The sequence below is a fragment of the Oryzias latipes genome, chromosome 20, assembly GCF_053564925.1.
Source record: "Oryzias latipes strain Hd-rR chromosome 20, Olatipes_Hd-rR_3.1".
Classification (NCBI taxonomy): domain Eukaryota; kingdom Metazoa; phylum Chordata; class Actinopteri; order Beloniformes; family Adrianichthyidae; genus Oryzias; species Oryzias latipes.
Genome location: NC_136256.1, coordinates 22,100,894 through 22,119,629, shown reverse-complemented (window position 1 = coordinate 22,119,629; position 18,736 = coordinate 22,100,894). Strand labels below are relative to the sequence as shown.

At 36.7% G+C, this 18,736-nt stretch overlaps 2 protein-coding genes across 3 annotated transcripts; both read right to left on the bottom strand.

The window, feature by feature from the left end:
* Positions 1 to 4,437: 4,437 nt before the first annotated feature.
* si:ch211-161h7.4 (uncharacterized) lies at positions 4,438 to 14,202 on the bottom strand. Its single transcript, XM_004081277.5, has 15 exons — positions 13,675 to 14,202; positions 12,834 to 12,877; positions 12,253 to 12,317; positions 12,095 to 12,174; positions 11,777 to 11,837; positions 11,459 to 11,660; positions 10,978 to 11,142; positions 10,161 to 10,861; positions 9,037 to 9,471; positions 8,206 to 8,758; positions 8,051 to 8,121; positions 5,756 to 5,896; positions 5,296 to 5,456; positions 5,118 to 5,208; positions 4,438 to 5,007 (listed from the first exon to the last, which is right to left on the bottom strand). The coding sequence occupies exons 1-15, from the start codon at positions 13,696 to 13,698 to the stop codon at positions 4,925 to 4,927; spliced, it is 2,877 nt and encodes a 958-aa protein (XP_004081325.2). The 5' UTR covers positions 13,699 to 14,202; the 3' UTR covers positions 4,438 to 4,924.
* Positions 14,203 to 14,925: 723 nt separating this feature from the next.
* On the bottom strand, positions 14,926 to 17,551 carry LOC101165850 (uncharacterized). 2 transcript variants are annotated; one of them, XM_011488955.4, is made up of 9 exons: positions 17,387 to 17,551; positions 16,944 to 17,052; positions 16,720 to 16,864; positions 16,477 to 16,590; positions 16,237 to 16,381; positions 16,013 to 16,161; positions 15,795 to 15,934; positions 15,472 to 15,663; positions 15,225 to 15,362 (listed from the first exon to the last, which is right to left on the bottom strand). In XM_011488955.4, the coding sequence occupies exons 1-8, from the start codon at positions 17,534 to 17,536 to the stop codon at positions 15,512 to 15,514; spliced, it is 1,104 nt and encodes a 367-aa protein (XP_011487257.1). In that variant the 5' UTR covers positions 17,537 to 17,551; the 3' UTR covers positions 15,225 to 15,362; positions 15,472 to 15,511. The 2 variants fall into 2 exon arrangements, with proteins under 2 accessions (XP_078794792.1, XP_011487257.1); XM_078938666.1 differs by having other exon boundaries at positions 14,926 to 15,663.
* Positions 17,552 to 18,736: the final 1,185 nt, after the last annotated feature.

Below are 18,736 nucleotides of genomic sequence, written 5' to 3'. Positions count from 1 at the left end.
CAAAGTGGATGCTTGCTTGAAAAAGGATTCCTGCTATGTGCAAATCCTCACCAAACATTTTCCACCTAATTAAATGTATTTAAAGGCTCTCGCAGACAGTGATCATCAGAGCAACTATTACTTTCATGAGATGGAGGGTCTCATTGAGAGCAAAACTCGGGTTAGATTAGAGTACAAATTCTGTTTGTTTGCTCAGTTTTTTGACACTGGAAAATTTTTGTTTTTAAAAAATTGCCAAAAGTGCAACAGTTTTTTTTATAGCCTTGGGTCTTTTTTATCCATTTTATCCAGAGTTGAACAAAGATGCACCAAAATTCTCTGAAATAAATCTGTTGCTAATTTTGAATTTTTTTATAAATCAGAAAAACACATTTGATAAAATATATATATATATATTTTTACAGTTATCAAATGCAATGCAATTTGAGATTGTTTTCTTTGTATATGTCCTCCATCGTCAGAAAAATGCCATTAGAAGTTAATGTAGTGAGTCTTTAAATACATAGAAAACTTTTACATCATTCGTTCTTTTATTGTGTTTTTTAGTAAATAATGTGATTTTCTATTTATTTATAGTGCCATATACAAGTAGTCAGAGTTGACCACTGATTATCTATTAACCGTGTTTACATTTTGCACACATTGCAAGTAAGTTCTGTCATGAAGCTTTCAATAACACATTTACAAAATCGTAAACTAGTCTCCATGATTGTCTGGAAAACTAGATAGTGGTAGAATCTGCCTCCACATGCTGTGGATGTTTGGAGAACTCCACCCTGAACAGATGCATCCCATAATCAGAAAGATGTCAAGTGCTCTGAAAAAGCTCCAGATTTAAGCAATTTTCAAAGGTAAACATCAATACAACAGTGAAAAATGAGTTTCAGCCTCTGGTGTTCTGAACTAAAGTGTGAGTGGACACAGATGGTGTCTCTCCACTTCATTTGCTGATCATTTGCTGTGTTGTGATCTAAACAGCATTTGAGTTTCAGAGGAACTCCTGTGGATAATGAGTCAAAGGTACTCAAAGTCCCTCTTTGTGTCAGCGTGTCTAAAAGGAAGTTAGCACGACATCAAACAACACAAAGGAGGTGCAGCTGCTCAGTAGGAGCAGGAGGAGGTGGGCTGTTTGTCGTTTGATTTAAGATGCAGGTTTTAGGTACATCCGGTTTAGAAAACTTAGAAATGTGTCTTCCGAGTTTATAAAAGCCTTTGTGCAACAGATGCAAATAAACATTAAAAGTCTACTTCCTGTCATTTGCATGAACCCCAAAAGAATAACAAGGAAGGCTCCTGGAGCAGAGCAACCATTTTTTACACTCGCTGAAAGCCAACGTGCAGCCAGCACATGATCAGAGCCCCAACAAAGGCAGGAAGTCATGCTTCATGTGTGAAATCTGCTCCAAGAGCAGGATTTTTGACTGAAAACCCGCTCAGCCTTTGCTTGACCAAATGAAACTTCTCCTTTTAAAGCTGAAAGCTGACAAATACAGTGTGATTTATGAAACCCTGAGTGCTTGATCACTAGGAAAGTAGTTTGTCCCTGACAAGTCTTTTTTCTGCTTCCATGCTGGGCAACAACACAACATGATACATTCAAAGAAAAGAAAGTCAAACAAGACTTGAATATCCTTTATAGAGTGTACACATAAGAAATTCACACGCATTTCTTTGTTTCTAACGCATATGCTCACATCTGATACATTATATTTGATTTTTATAGAGTGTTCACTATTTAAGAAATGAGTTAAAACGTCATCTTCATTTTTAAAACCTTCAAAAAACTGACTTTGGTGTGATATGCTGTGGTTTCATTACTCTTTTAAGAGCAGTTTAAGTAACTGCATTTGGTTTGTGGGGTTTTTAATTAAGATCAGTGTTGGGCAAACTCTCAGGAGTAAACATCTGAATGTTTCACTTTCCTATTTAAATTAAATAAAAACAACGGAAGGCAGAAGACACAGAAAAAAAGACCTTTTTCTGTTTGCCCCCCATCCTTAAAAACACTCAGATTGCAGCTCGCTGCTCTGTCTCCCTGGCTGGAGAATAGATGTAAATGTCAGCTGGTGGAGTTTAGAACATAGATCTTCGTCCCTATTTACACGTCTGAGGGGGAAGACTAATAAATGACTGTTCATGTGAAGCAAGATTTAAGCAGCATGACAAATATTTGAAATGTGGACGAGCACAAACTTAATATCCTCTTTAGGTAAAACCATGGTTTATATTTTACAGTACTGTTACCATAAATACTTATTAATTTGGAAAAAGATTGTATAAATTGATCTTAAGGTCTTAATGTGCTATTACAGCTTATCAAGACCTTTGCAGCTCATTTAATTAGTCCAAAAGTTCTTAAGGCAAATATGCAAAATTAATTTACTAATTTAAAAGATATAATCTTTTGGGAAAAAATACTGGTTGTCTAATCTTACAACCTCTGGCAGCAAGACTTGGTATATTGTGATAAGATCTAGCAGTTCTTCTAAACAACATTTTGTGGATTTTTCTTTGAATGACTCGCACATCCAGCACAGACGCTTTTATTGCAGATTTTTATCAAAAGGCTAAACACAATGACCTGTTGAATGTTTTCATGCTCGGGGAAGGCTCCATCCACTGTCCTTTTCGCAGTCAAAACACTGGGAAGTGCTGCATCGCTTGGCTTTCGGGGATCCCCACAATCCACCAGAGTTCTAGATACGCCCTAATCCACAGCCTCTCAACTGAAATGAAAACAAAATCCTTCACAAGCAGTTCATCCAGGCATCCTGTGGACATGACTCACAGATGTTGTGTTACAGGCGGCAGATTCCGTCATAGACATGGTAAATAATTAAATTCACTTAGGGGGGGCTTCCTCCTGGGTATACTCTGGTGGTCCAAGCATCATCTCTCAAGGAGACCCTGCCTTGAGGCAGGTCAAACTGCTGCAGAACCACAACACTACACTCCTAAATGATTAATGATCACATATCTAATGAGGAGACACTTCACTGTTCTCCTGTTCACAGTTCGAGTCTGTTCGTTACCACCGGCAACAAGTCAGCTGCACTGCAAAAACCAGAATTAATTTTGTGTTCATTGACTTTTTAGAGCTGATGACACCTGAATGTTTGGGTGCAAAGTCTTTAATCTCAGAGTAGCTCAACTTTTGGCTTAGAAATATTTAAAATAAATATATCTGGAAACTCTTTTCCACTGTTTAATTCAGTTAAAACAAGACATTTACTCCATAATGACATTTAAAAGCTGAACATTTGCTCCCATGATCTAATCAGGAGTGAGATAAAAGCTTTAATGTGTTGCTAAACCACAAAGCTGAGTCTAAATTTTATAAAGGTAGCTTTAACGTGTTTTATTGAGAGCAAAAAATAAAATAAAAACATTTATAAAAACTTTATTTCACTAGCTATTAACTGAAAAAGTTAAAAGATCCTGACTCTGAGGGGGATATAATGAGACGTTCAGGTGCGTATGGAGATGAGGTGATGGAAAAACTGAAACTGGTCATATGATGAGAAAAAGACTGAACTCAAGACTTAAACAAAAAAATCAAAATATTTTTAAAATATGATTTTTTTTTAACATAAAATGGCAATGTTTATCACACAAGAACCCAGACCCGTTTCTTCTTAAAGGAAAATGATGTGGGCTATACCGGAGCGGACATCAGAACACATTTCTGATGGAGTTTTTTCTGTTACATTGATGTCAACATGGGTTAATACAACAGATGGAAGTTCAACACTGAATTACTCCCCAGCCCCATTTGTGTCACAACTGAATTTTGTTCGTCCGTGTCAATTTTATACAAAAGATGTCTATCACTATATAATATATCGATCTCTACTTCAGAGAGGAAAAATCATCTTACGGTTGCCGTTTTCAATCCTACGATTGGCATATTTCTAGTCTTGACTGGTTAAATAAGGTTTTCTCCCCATAGAGTTGTGGTAAATTGTAAATATTATTCTTTAAAACTACCCACAGATTTATTCAAATTCCATTGGACTAATTATAGAACTCAACGAGATGAAAAGAAATAACAAATAAACTTCTTAGATGCCTGCTCTAAATTAACCAATTTTAACTTTAAATCCCCAGTTAACTGGTTAAAGAAAACTTTGAAAACGTTAAGGCTGCCACAAATGATTATTAAAGCAATGACTAATCTGAAGTTATTTGCCCCATTAGCATCTTATGGCAGCAGCAGCATGCTCACAGCTCATTCCACATTGAATTACCAATGATTAGACAGCTCTTTGGTCCTGGCCATAGTGGAGTTTGGAGTGTGACTGTTTGAGGCTGTGGACAGGTGTCTTTTATATAGATAACCAGTTCAAACAGGTGCCATTAATACAGGTAAGCAGTGGAGGATAGATAATAATAATAATGCAACTAAAACCATCAGAAGAACAAAAATGTAAATATAGATTCATTAATAAAGAAACATTTATTTTACAACTTTTTCAGCCCTTTTTTTACATTTTGGTATGGCTGCTAAAATGTTTGTACTTTTACTTTATCCAAAACTTAATTTATGCTGGCGAAACAATTTCTCCCACAAATTTTAACATCCAACCAAAAAAAAACAAATAGCAATGATAAAAATATTGTTGTTCTAACCAAATTAAATCTGGTTTAACTGCAGACCAGATTGTGTTTTTTTCCAACTTAAAATGTTAAAAATGGACAAATAAATACAAAAAAAAGTTCTTCAAAAGCAGAAACTTATTTACAAGTTTTTTTCTTCACTTTTTTTTTTTTACAGAATTGCATAAATTGAAGCACAAGACAGATTTACTAAGCTGGATAAAAATTACAAATACTAAAGTATTCACAATTCATATTTGAAATAAAAACTAGTGAAATTATGCATTGAGGTTTTCTGGGCTTTTATACAAAAATCTAGTTTACAGTTTCAGTCCGAACTTTCTGCTACGATCCGGGTAAAGTACAGAACAGCTGGCTCTGAGTTCAGGTTCTGGAGGCTGTAGGCTTGCCCTGCAGAAATATGAAAAGAAGAAGAATTCAGAAGATGACAAAACATTTATGCCTGAATAATAAATGCTGCTTTTTGTTTGCTAAAACACATAAAAGACCAATCTTCTTACCACACTCGACAATGAAGCTTTGTCCGGGTCTGAGGCGGAACACGGTGGAGTTGACGTTAACCCTCACTGTACTCGTTAATACGTTGAAAACCTGTTAAAAGTTTAAAAAAAAAACATTTTTATTAAGCAAACGAAGAAGTGACATCACAATATTATAAAGGAGATGTAGTTCACTGACGGTGGTCGCACTGTGATCCACCCAGAGGGGCTTCTTCATGTGAGAGCCCAGCAGGATCTTTCCAGAACAGATGGAGCCGTTGTTGAGATCCACCTGGAAGCCAAGCGCTCGGTCCTGGTAGGAAAACCACTCAAAGTGCTCCGCAGTGACTGCAGCAACATCTGCAATGAAATGACGGGCAAATAAGTCCAGCCATAACTCTGGTCAGAAAATATTCAACTACACAATCAGCCAGGAGGATTCCAAAAGCACTTTGGCTTAGAGGAAAATGTTGTTATGTTCAGAATACAAAGAACATAACAACTAATGCCAAACAGTGATGGTTAGAACACCGGCCTTCATTCAAATGAATGAGAAGGCAGGTCCAAACTTTTGGTCTGTGCTGTATATTTAGATATAAATGCTGTCAAGCATTGACTGACTATATAATTAATAAATCAATCAATAAAGGTTTGGTTACTGTCAGACGTGGTGGACCAGAGCGCCTGGAGCCATTCATTGAGGTTGGCCTTATCCTTTGGATGTAAGGCGAGCGGTCTGAGAGGAGGAGCACAAAGATCCGACACACAGAGCGCCGGCCGCAGATGGGATGACTTCAAACCTGAGACACCAACAGGAGAACACCGCATGTAAACACAGAGATACCAACAGCTGTTTGACTCTGATGTCAACTAGATTTCCAGTCAAAAGGCCAAAATGCTGCATTACCACAAAAGAGAGCATTCACACTTAAAGCTGCCAGTGATAATCATGTTAGTTATTAATCTGGGTTTTCATAACCACAATGTTCATTTTTCCAACTTAGACTAAGTATTTGGGATTTGTCCACTGATTAATTCCCTTGTTTTAAATGAAATGTTTGCCCACATTCAATCCCTTCATTGTATTTTCCTTTTGTTTGGATTCTGAATGATTCCTGCACTGAATTTAATTTCAGTCCATTTCTGTTTGTTGAATGTAGAGAACACAGACGGGCCAAAAGAAATCCAATTTGAAAACATTTTAGGTCTGCCTATTTATAGTCCATCAGACATAAATCAGACATATCCCTGGTATTAGGATAAATGGAAAAGTTTAGCTAGTTTATTGGCTAAACTGGAAGCAACAAAGAAAAAGAAGTTCTGTTTTAGAGAAGGAGAATCAGAGCCACTCCTCAGTGAAGAGGGAAAACAAATATTACATCGGTTTGGTGGATCCATTTTATAATCACAGAGGGGGAAAATCCAGCAGTCGTGTTTTCTGTGCAGCCTTCGTAAAGGATCCTCAGACATGATGGACCAGATGGATCACGTTACACGGATTTGCTTAGAGGAACCCAAAGCATTTCATGGTTCCCACAGGAGGACCTCCTAATGCTCAATGACTTTTGAAAGTCGGACACATGACCACTGCATGTGAAAAACTCATCAACTAGTACACAAGCCACAAGCTCCCTGCTCCACTTCATTCTGATGCATCCACTAGCAGACAAATAGATCCATGATCGTCTTTGTTTTCCTGGACTGAGCTGACATCTGACTCAAAACTGTGCGGATGGTAGCTCCTATATTTCTCACCATTTTTGTTGCACCAGTAATATTAGATTTGGGGTGTGGGGGGTTTAAACAGGGAGAGGAAAGAGGGGCAACGTCGCTCCGGGCCGATGGTCCTGCCCACAACTCCGGGGCTTATTGCGGAACTACTGCAGAAACCATCTTAAAAATTGAGAAGTTCTTAGATTTTGGCTAAAAAAACGGCATAGTTGTAGTTAAAACACCACTTGGAACACATTAAAAATAGAGCAAAAGATGGTGGGAGTGGGTCTTTAAAAGCTACAGTGAATACAGAAATAATTAATTTGGTCTAAATAAACAAATAGTTTTCAGTTAAATATTTGAAAAAAAAAATCACTTAGTCTTAGACCTGCACAATATACCGCAATTTATCGTTATCGCAACATCAAGCTGTGCAATATGCATACCGCAAAAGATGTCAAAAATCGCAATAAATGATTACCTTAAGTGTACTAAAACAAACTCACGGCAGCTTGAAATATTGAACAAATGAAATAAATCCCTTTATGCATTTAACCAATCGGAAGGACCCGTTTACGTTGTTGATCAATCAGATGAGCCTTTTTATGTTAGATGTTTGCCTCCCACGTCGACAAGGGTCATTTGGAGTATAATTTTTAAACTGTTGCAGTGAAATGGAAATTATGTTTTTGGTTGTTTTGCTATTTGTTTATATACCGCAAATTATATCGTTATCGCAATATTAATCGCCAATATCGCATATCGCGAGTTTTCCTCATATCGTGCAGCCCTACTTAGTCTAGATTCCTATTTCTTTTTTCTGCAATTTCTTCGACATTTAAAAACGTGAGAGCAGCAAATCCACATTTTAGTGAACAAATCATTTCAAAATTTTACTCCAAAACACTTTTAATTGGGAATTTGCATATTTCCTCTCTGAGCTATAACGTCTCCTAGCCACGAGTCTGATAACCACCATGTCCAAAGTCTCAAACAAAAGCTATAAATAAAAACAGGTCTTTTACCAGACAAAACTCTAAAACTCCAGAACTCACGCAGTGCGTGTCTTTTCTTTAACTGCAAAAATCCCTGCAGCTATTTTGCTTTCAGAACAACGACTGAGCTTCTTAATAGTTATTGATCGCACTGCCTTTCGACTGGCATCTAAAATAATTTATGTGGCCCCAGCCTGTGCGGGAATATAGTCAGACCTCCAGAAGTAAGATGGTTAAAGCACATACTCATGTTGTCATTATCCTCGTACTGCTCCATCGCAATCATGGAGGAGGGTCCACTTTGTAAAGCTTTTAACCTGTCAAAAGTGATCAAGTTTTAGAAACGAACTGTCATGTTTGCACAAATGGAGATCTACTGAGTAATTCCTACTTTGACTTACGTGTCTGACTGGCGTTTCGGGTTTGGTTGAGGTTTGTGGTTGGACCTCGTGGCTGTGCTTTTACCCACCTCTTCGCTCATTACGTCTTTATCAAATGTGTTGCCTGCTGTGAAGTCAGAAGGAAAGCATTCCTCAGCAGAATGTGAGGAGACATCGTGTCGAGGCTCTGCAGCTGCAGGGAAGGCGTCCTTTAGAGAGCGTCTGACACTCTTTGGAGGGGACAGAAATGACCGCAGAGGCTCCAGAGCTCCCCCTGCTGCTTTTACCGGGGTTGCCACATTTCCGTTTTGGAGAACAGCAGGTTCAGCAGGCTTGCTACGCTTAGATTGTTTATTTGCCTTACAAGGTTTTGGCTCTTTGGGACAAAGCGGATGAGGCTTAGAGGAGATCCTTTCCAGATCATCGTCAGACTTGGAAACTGCCCACCAGTCCCCCGGTGCCTTCCTCCTCCGTTTTCCTGTTTCCGGTTCACAGAGCGGATCGTTGGACGCCGCTGATGGGGTCGACGTTTTAGCACTGCACACATTATAGACCTTCTGAAATATTCGAACTCCTTCAAGAAAAAAAAAAGAAAAAAACATTAGTTTCTTTTATATATGACATAATCATAGAATTTAGACCAGAGGGCCCTAAACCCAGGCCTTGAGGGCCGGTGTCCTGCTGGTTTTCCCAGAAGCCCTGCCTTATTTGCTGCCGATTATCTGGATCAGGTGTGTTTAGCCAATTAGGAGCTTCACAGGCAGATTGGTCGGAAAACATGTAGGACACCGGCCCTCGAGGCCTGGATTTGGGGACCCCTGATTTAGACTTTTAAAACGTTGTCAGAATTACCTGCTTTGCGACTGGGTGTGCACATCAAGGGACTCGACTGCACCTGATCCAGGTTTTGCTCTGCGATCTCCTGCTGCTCCATGCCTGTTGCTTTACTTGTGGCATATTCCACCTCTTCTGCATTTTGTGTCTTTTTGGTTCGTTTTGGTTTTTTCTCTTTTTTTTGTTTACTGAAATGTCCCACAGGGTGTTTCTGGGCCTCCGCGGGGGAACATAACGCTGTACTTGGCTTTTTAATATCCTTTAACTTTTTCAGTTTCGGCTGCTGGTTTGGGTTTTCCTCGGATCTCTCTGATCCTAACCACCACTGTCCAACCGGCTTTCTTTTCCTTCTTTCAGTCCTCTGAGTGTCTTCAGATGAACTTCCTCCAGACTCAACTGGGAGCTGCATTTTTTTGTTTTTCTTATTTTCCTTTGATTCTACAATTTCTTTATCTGCAAGAGAGAAAAATATATAAATCATATAATGTTTACCGCTTGGTCCAACAGATGGTCAGAGATTCATTTTATTCATCACATAAACCTCTTTCAAAAACAATCCAAGGGGTCTCACAGTTATGGGTTATAATTCTTGTTATGTTTGTTTGAAACCAAAAATCTCAAAGCTAAAAACCTTGTGTAACTTTTACGTTACCGGTAATTCTTTTCTAATGGGGGCTTGTGCCTTTCGTGTCATTGTAAACAGCCAATGTGACCTGAAACTCACCCGTGAGTTCAGAGGCTACTGAAAATAAAGTAAAGTATTGGATGTCGTAAAGTTGCCAGAGGAATTAACTTAAAAAAGGAATTAAGTTTTACTGTCATTTCTCCAAGTCTTCCTAATGGTTTCATGAGCTGAGGTCAGAGCTGTTGCTGCAGATCCAATGGCAAAAACTGAAGCTTAAAAAGACATTTCTAGAGGTTTTTCTATTATTATTATTATTTAAACCAAAGACTAAAAATATGTCGTATAGTTTTACAGAACAAATTAGCAGCCAATCATTTTAAGAAGCTTAAAGAGGCAAAACAAAACAACCTCTAGATGAAAAATTTGAAGTTAATGTGTTTAATAAAATCAGTTATGGTTGCAGCAAAAAATAATTTTTGACAGAAAAAGAATTATCAATTTAACAGAAAGTACTTACCTGTAAGTAAATTGAGGTCTTCTGTGGGTTCCTTGCTGCTTTCCTTCTGCATTTTATTCGTTCTGGAACCAACATCTGCTACATCCTTCTCAAGCAAACCTCCCTGGGTTTGCTTACTGGCCTCCTTTGCCGTTTTTTCAATGCTTTTCTTGGTGGTTTTTTTACCATCTTTCGCGCTCTTTTTGTCAGAGGACTTTTTTCCTGTGGTTTGCATTTTCTCTGAGGGTTTTTCATTGTCCGATTCCTCATTGGCTTTGTCTTTAGACTGAACTTCAGTGTTGAGACGCTTTTTTGATGCAACTCTTTGCAGATTTTTCTCTTTTTCTTGTTGTTCCAAGTCATCTGCAGGAAAATCCTGATAATTGGCCAAATCATCGTTTATTTTTCCGTTCTTAGTCAATTTCTGTGTCTTCTCTTTTCCTTTCTTCTTCTTGTTTTTTTGATCAACAGCCAGGCTTTCCAGTTGGTCGCTCTTCTTCTCCAGCTCCCGTTTTTCTTGTGGAATCTCTGATGGGATTTCCACCGTCCCCTTGTCTGTTGAGCTTAAATTAGCAGAACTGGTCGTCAAGCTTTGCCTTTGTTTTCTTTTTGAGACACTTCTACTTGGGATGGAAAACCAACAAGGAGCATCCTCTTCCAGAATCAGAAAGTCGTCCTCTGGATCAGGAGGAGGCGGAGCTACCACCTGAGCTTTTTTCACACTGCAAAGACCCAAAACCTCTTAGTAATGTTATACAAAAAAAGAAAAGAAAAAAAGTTTTTTTTTAAACGTTTTCAGCTTGGAGTCACAGAGAAAAGTTAGTTCGTATTGACTCACCTTTTTTTACTTGACTGTGTATCGACTTTAAACTTTTCCAGAAAAGCAGTCTTGTCCCTCGCAACCTGTGAGGGTATCTCACCAGCTCGCTGTGTGTTCACAGAAACACCCGATGCAGACCTTTGACTCACTGCTGGATCACGCAGCTGAGTATTTCCCTGCCCCCTGTTGAACCAAAAAATGTCATAATATAAAAAAAAACAATAAAAACAACAGTAACAACTGAAAAGGTTTTAAGAATTGGCTTAAAACACGTAAACGTTACAATTCAAAATCTCTCTTAAAAGGAAACAAATTTACTCTGACATTTTTGTCTCTTCTTTAATATCATATGCAGTAGTCAGAGCAATCTGGTTTTGAAAATAATCCAGATCAACTTCAGTACTTCGAATGACAAGGAAAATAGTGTCAAAAGCGTAGAATTCATCATTTCAGACTAATTACTGATTAAAGAAGTACAATTTCAGAATATTGTCCGTACTTTTTCATTCCCATTTCCTTTTTCTTGGGCATCTCTTGTGGGGGTACTTTGTGAGGTTCCTCTGCCACCTCATCTTCACAGTTAAAGAGAACTGGGGATGCAGTTATCTCTTCATCTTTGTCATCCTTTTCTACACCCATATCTCGTTCAATGGGGCTGGAGGTCTTTATTGGCCCATGCGTTTCAGACTGAAAGTTCAAATCTGCAATAAAACAAAAGAAAATTCCCATGAAAACTTGAAATTAAATCTCATAGTGGCACAAATCATTTTGACAAAACAACTTTTGAAATAATAGAAAAACGGTTTAAACATTTTACCAATGTCCAGTTTAGAACTTGCTGGTCTTGGGGAAAGACTTTTGTCGTCTTCTTTGGAGCTCTGGAGAATTTGAAAACACATGTTCAGCAATTGAACATTAAATAGTAACATATTTAAGAAAGCTATAAAAAGAATAGAACATCTACAGTAACTTAACTTGAGAAGATAGAAAAACATAAATTATTTGATCACCTTGCTAAAGAAAATGGTCATAAAATTGAATTTTTAAGACCTTTATAATTATAAATAAACAAATTTACATTTATTTCAAACATTGTTCATTGTTTATTGCAATTGTCGTTATAAACGGAACATACATGTGCTTCGCTCTGATTTGCCTCAGTATCAGAACTCTCGAGCAAGGCAGCCGGAGGCTGAAGATCAGTCCAGCATGAATCTGAACATAAAGGTTTATCAACAATTTGAATTTTTCAAAATGATAAAATACAGTTTATAGTAGTTGGGTTTTACTTACCAATGTCATCAAATAGCTTGTCAACATCCACCACTGTCAAAGGCATTTCCCATTGCTTTGATTCTCTTAAAAAAAAAACAGTGAAAGTGTCTTTTTTTATAAAACCTGGAATATCAACAATAGAATTTACAAACTGACCTTTTGATATTGTTCAATTAATAATTACTTATTTTACAAGAAGATTTTTACATTAAGTACTAAGGTAGAATACAAATAAAATGTGTATTTTACCAGCAGAAGTCACAAAAACCATCTGTCGATTTCCATGTACAGAATACTTCACCCTTGTGCAATCCTATGGGGTCCAGTTGACCCAACCCTTACATTGACATGTTATCTCTAGCATGAAAAAGGTGGATAAAAGTGGAAAGATTTCATGTAATCCATGGACACCAGTGAAGATTACAAATCATTGAAGAAAAAAGGTTCAGCGCACTGTCTAGTGGGTCTACATGACCCAACTCCCAATGTTAAAGTGCCTAGGATAGCACAAGGGTTAATAAAACCAGATGGTTTTGCGGTAAAAAAAAAAACATTAAATGGTTACTAGGAAAACATCTAAACTAAATGTGTGTACGTACTTTTCCTTGTCTGTAATATAGCAGAGTTTCCTCTTGGGCCTTCTCTGAAAAACAACAAATAGACAACTCATGTCAAAATCTGCTTATTTAGTTTGATCAATCCAAAAAGAGGCAGTGAAAGATGCCCATACATCACTAGAAAGGAATACCATGGGAAGAATTGCAAACATAAATGTCTGTCCATATTATAATGCAGCTCTTATAATGGAAAGAAACACACACAAAAAGAGAACACTTGAGTGCTCAGAAAGACTAGTCTCAAAACCAAATCTTTGCATTAATGAATAGTTTTTTTATGCCATTTACAGGAAAACTAACATTCAATATTAGCTTTTCTTTAGGCTTGAACAGAAAATTGATTATTATTCTTAATAAATTCATTTCAGCGGGTGGACCTCTGAAAAGATGGACGTTTGGACTGAGTCACAACAAAAGGAAATAGATTTTTGCTTTAGGACTAAAGAAAGAAAGAAAAAAGCCATTATTATAATCTAAACACGGGTTAGCTTGTTGAAGAAAACCAATAAGGACTTGTACTGATGAGCAACAACGTACATTTTTATGTTATTGTGTGGATGTCCGGAATGATATTATTTGTTATAACTTACACACCAGCCACTTAACGCAGGGGTTTAAAATGAAGGAAATAACTTGAAGACGATTTCGGGAAAAATACCAAAGTTAACAGCAGTTGACAACTACTAAATTAAATTTGCTATAATGAATTTCATCGTGTGGATGGGAAACTTCTAAAAAAAAGTTAGCATTTTATCAATCCCAAACCTCGCATTCATTGCCCATCTACACTCGCACATAAAACAGATATGAAAATGTAACCTACCATGGTGGGATACTTTGTCTCCATTTCGTATTTTAAAAAAAGGTCGTACCGTAACACCCGCGTCTCTCAGTCTGTAGCTACCTTAAAGTCCGGGTAACATTAGTTTTCAAACCGATCTACGTAGTTTCTGTGTCTATCCAACGTATTTTGGCTTACAACGCAAAAGCCAAGTTTGGCAATAAATACAGGAAAGCGTGAAAAAGTGTGGCCTTTTCCATGCTACTTAAATTTGGACAACGGCTAACGTTAGCAAAACAATGGCGATTGTGGCCATTTGTAAATAACCCGCGCATTCCTGACGTCTGTCCAAGGTTTACCCTGTGCTTAGTCTTACAGGCACACTCGTTGCAATCCTACTGTGTAATAAATGACCTATTTTTCATAAATATAAAATATGAAAGTGTTAATGAAATCAATGAATAAATTAGTTAATTTTAATAGCTGTTAAAAGCCAAAAAAACGATATATGCAACAGACTTGACGCCTGGAAGATATTGCACAGGGACAAAGCACTATATTTTCGAGTTCAGATTTTTCTTCTGCTTTTCTTGTCAAGAGCAACTATGCGATTTACCGCCACCTACAGTTTTAGAGGACAAACTGCCAAAAACACACTTAAATGGTCATAATTTTTTGGCGCTTTGGATTAGATTAAAAAAACTACATCCGTTTTAAATGTGCACGATTTTTTTTATTTAAATAATCATTTAAACGACTTTAAACAACTTATTTATGTCCAGACTAGCCCTGACTGGCACTTTTAGTGCACTTTTGAGCACCACCTTTAAATTTAAATAAAAAAAATAAAAAACTTATAACAGTTCCCTAACAGTGCTTTTAATAGCTCTCCATTACCATTTCTAATAGTTGCTTTTTGCCAGTCTGGTTTTACAACTTATTAATGGCTCAAAAGAAATCTGCACACATGTGGTGCACCTGTGGATCTTTGGGTGTTACTGTGCAGAATTTAATGAAAACACAACATTAGTGAAATATTTTCTGATTTGTACGCACTGGTATTAATTGCTTCAATTCTCTCTCTGTCCAGTCTTGAGTGTTAGCTACTTGTGATATTTATTTTTCATTCATTCATTCATTTTCTATACCGTTTTATCCCTTTCGGGGTCACGGGGCTGCCGGAGCCTATCCCGGCCACTTGTGGTCGAATATTTATTTTTGAAATGAAAAATACTTTTTTTTTCACATATCAAATGACATGAAAACAGAAAAATTAAAAGAAAGTACTGCATCTGTTTGACCAAATAGAAAATTTATTTGTGAGAAAATAAAAATTTGAATTTCATTTTAAAACAGACTGTAATATTATATTTTTACATAATAACAAAAAATTATTCATTTAAATATTTTCTATAGGAACATGTGTAGGAACAACTGCATTTTAGCTAGACTGTATATCTTTATCTTGGTTGAACATCTATGTAAAATGAAAAAGTTAACATTAATATTTACATTACAATATTTTGCTTTCTTTTGTGGTTTTTAATATTCTAAAATATAAACGAAAGATCCACTTTTTAGAAACCAAAATAATAACATTGTGAAATATATTTACTTTTTTTTTACTATTTCATAATCTAAATGTCATTTAATTTATTTTCTTTGTTATAAACTCATCATATGATACAAGTCAGTGCTATGCAGTTTCCGTCTGCTGTGATCCAATAAACCTGCAATACAAAAATGTAAAATGGATATTTCATAATTTACAAAATATTGGAGATGTCTGCAATTGGCTTTAGAGTGTAAGATTGTTTAAAAATCTGATTAGCAGCTGACCTCATTGTCAACCCCAACACAGACGTTTGATTAAAAAAGCCTAACGAAATATTTTTTTGTCCTTCTTTGAAATTTCCTTCACTTCCATGGCTTCAGGACTGGCGTCTTCGTAAAGTGGATGTTTGAAGTGTCTCCAAACCACCAGAATAATCCGGACGACGAACAGTACACATGAAACCGCCAGCAGTACAGCTGTGGGAGGAAATGGAGTTGTTAATTTTAGAAGAGTTTTTTTTTATTTGAGTGTTATGGCAGTATATGTGTGATGGCTGTGCCATACTTGATCAATTTAGGGGGAAAAAAGTCAGAGATTTCTCTCTTACCAATGAAGATGCCAATTCGACCAGGAGAGTTGGCATCGTAATTTTTGTCCATGTTTCCCGCCAACGCCCAGATCACAACAACATAGGTGATGAGGACGTACCGCATGTGCTTATCAAAGATGGAGTTTTCCAAAGCAAACCTATGATTGTATCTTTAATCATTATCTCCACATCATTTAAAAATATATAAATATTTTTTTCATTGAGAGCAAACTCACCACACAACCAGCAACACAGACAGGAGAGAGTAGGAAATAGTGGCAGCATCAATTGGAGACATGTTTGCATCATAAACCAGGACAATGGTCAGGTTGAGGAGGGTTGCTATGGTTGTCCATGTGGTGTAGACCATCACACCATTCTGAACCTAAATTTTAGATGGAAGGAATTATAGATGTTTTTTTCACCCATGCACATTTTACTTCATCTTAGTCGCACGCACCAACACACGAAGGAGCCAAAGATCTCTCTTGCAATATTTCTTGAGCCAGGCTCCATAAACACAGAGTCCGTGACAGCAGAAGAATATCATGGAGTAGTTTGTGGCAACGATCAGAATGAGAAAAACCAGGGCAGGGATCATCATTCTGTTTGAAATTGAAACTGGAAATGTTAGTTTTTTTAATTTATTTTTTTTGCAGTAAATCTTTTTGCTTCACTTCACAGTAGAAGACACTCTCACCCTCTGTCCCAAACAAGAAGCCAAGCAATGTTGAAACACTGGTTGAGACACCAGCAAACAAAGAATCCATACGGCAGCACGGGAGGACTGCAGTACATATAGCCGGATTCATTTCTGAAAGACAAAGTATTGATCAATTCTTCAAACTGTTATGTTTGAATTCTACTTGTGTCAGTAATGACATGAAAGTTTCATGATTTTACTAATATTTCCAAGAATTAAAACATTAAAAGTGCTCCAGACTTTCTAAAGAGTCCTGCAACGATGTAGACATTCATTGCTGCTAGCCAGATGTAAATGAGCCCCCAGATGGCAAAGGTCCATCCTGATGGTGTGAGCTGCGTGTCAAACACTGCAGATACGTTGGACGTTGTGGTCAAGTAGGGACCTTTGAGGAAAAAACAAAAATTAATTTTCGCGATGCTTCTTATTTGTAAAAGATTTATAAAAAAGGTGATTAAATTTACCAGCTCCAAAGACAGACAGCACGTTGAACACCAGGCTTATGACAAAAAAAGCAAAGGAGATGGCAACAGCACCAAGGCGGAAAAAGTTATGCTTTCCCATCGCTGTTTGCTGCAAACAATCACAATTTATATAGAAACAAAGAGGCTGTTTAGCTGGAATGCAGGCTGTTTTTCACAGAAAAAGATGATTTAATCTGACTGTTCTCAACTGTTTTTGGCTGTCTTTATTTCAATTTATTTGTTTAGAGGATAAGCCCCTTGAGATGTATCATCTCGTTTTCAAGGGGGTCCTCAATCATTTAATCCTTTATGAATCATTTTATGTACAAAAATCATCAAATCACATTACACAAAAAACTCAATCTATCGTTCAATTTAATTTAGATTAGTTAAACTGAATAAAAACAGAGTTTACATGGTTAAGGCAGAGAGAGATGTCATACCTTGTGTGAATCCCCCTTTGTATGAGCAAAGTCAGCTGTGTGACGGGGCGAGGTAAGTGGGCAGGGGATGGAGGACGCTGTTATATACTGCAGAGTAGCTGTTGCTGAGCACGAGGAGGAAGCCACGTGTTTTTTATCTCGTCTATACATTCAGCCTAAGTACACAGAGCCATAAACACCAACAATGTTTCCCTTAGGTAGAAAATAGCGCCTGTTAACCTTACATTGGACTGACTTCAGTATTGCTTTTTGTAGCAATGTCCCTGTTGTTTCAATACATGTAGAAATAACAAATTATGGAGAGAAAATAGTCAACCCACAAATATTTATTCATTTAAATCCGTTTTTTTGTAAATGTTGCTGTTTTGAGATATTGAGAACTGTTATTGCCCCTCATTTTTATAATAAGAAATGTTTGCAACTCACAGTACAATTATGTAAATTTTCTGTTTTTTGTCAATTTAAGAAAACACATCTCTGTCTATCTTAGGTAACCTCGCCCATTCTTCACCTCAGTCTTCATTATGGTATCATTCAAACTCAATGTTGTCAACTCAATGACAACATATCTCTCTTATCTTTGAGATTATTTCAGACAAGATTATTTTTTTAATACCAGGCAGGTCAGAGGAAACCTGCGAATAGTTCAATAAACGGCTGTTTCCAATCTATATTGATCATTTAAGTCTTTGATAAAGTGTGGGAATGTATAAGTTCATTTTCATTCCTTCCACTTCATTTCAATCAAAAAAAAAACTCTTTTTGACCCACATAACATTTAATGAATGTCATGCGTTGTATGTAAATGTACAAATATGTCTATATGTATGCGGATGTATATTGATGTAAACGTATTTCTCTTAATTTTAGAAATTTTCAATCATGTCATGATTAAGCAATTATCTGAAGTTTAAAATATCTATGTATAGATATACATCTCTTTTGTCTGACTTCTTTAGTATTTTTAGCTTGAAATAAACTTATTCCTTTTCCAACAGTTAAATAATTTTATTTTGAAATACTGTCATGACATCAAACACATTTGAGTGGGTCGTTTAGTCCGTAGGATATTGTACAATCTCATGAATTTCAACGTTTTTAATATTCTGTATGGGCTGTTCAGGCTAGGCAGATGAACATAAATGTATTGATTATGTCATTAATATATATCTTAAAATCTCAGCAGTTGGAACATGACTTTTAATAAAGAGCAATTTTCCAAAAATGTTGAAATTATGAATACATTTTTACTATGAATAATTGACAATTAATTTTGCCTTTTTATAGAAAAACAAAAACCATACACTCATAATTCACAAATGGATTGAATAGCAGTAAAATACCAGTCAA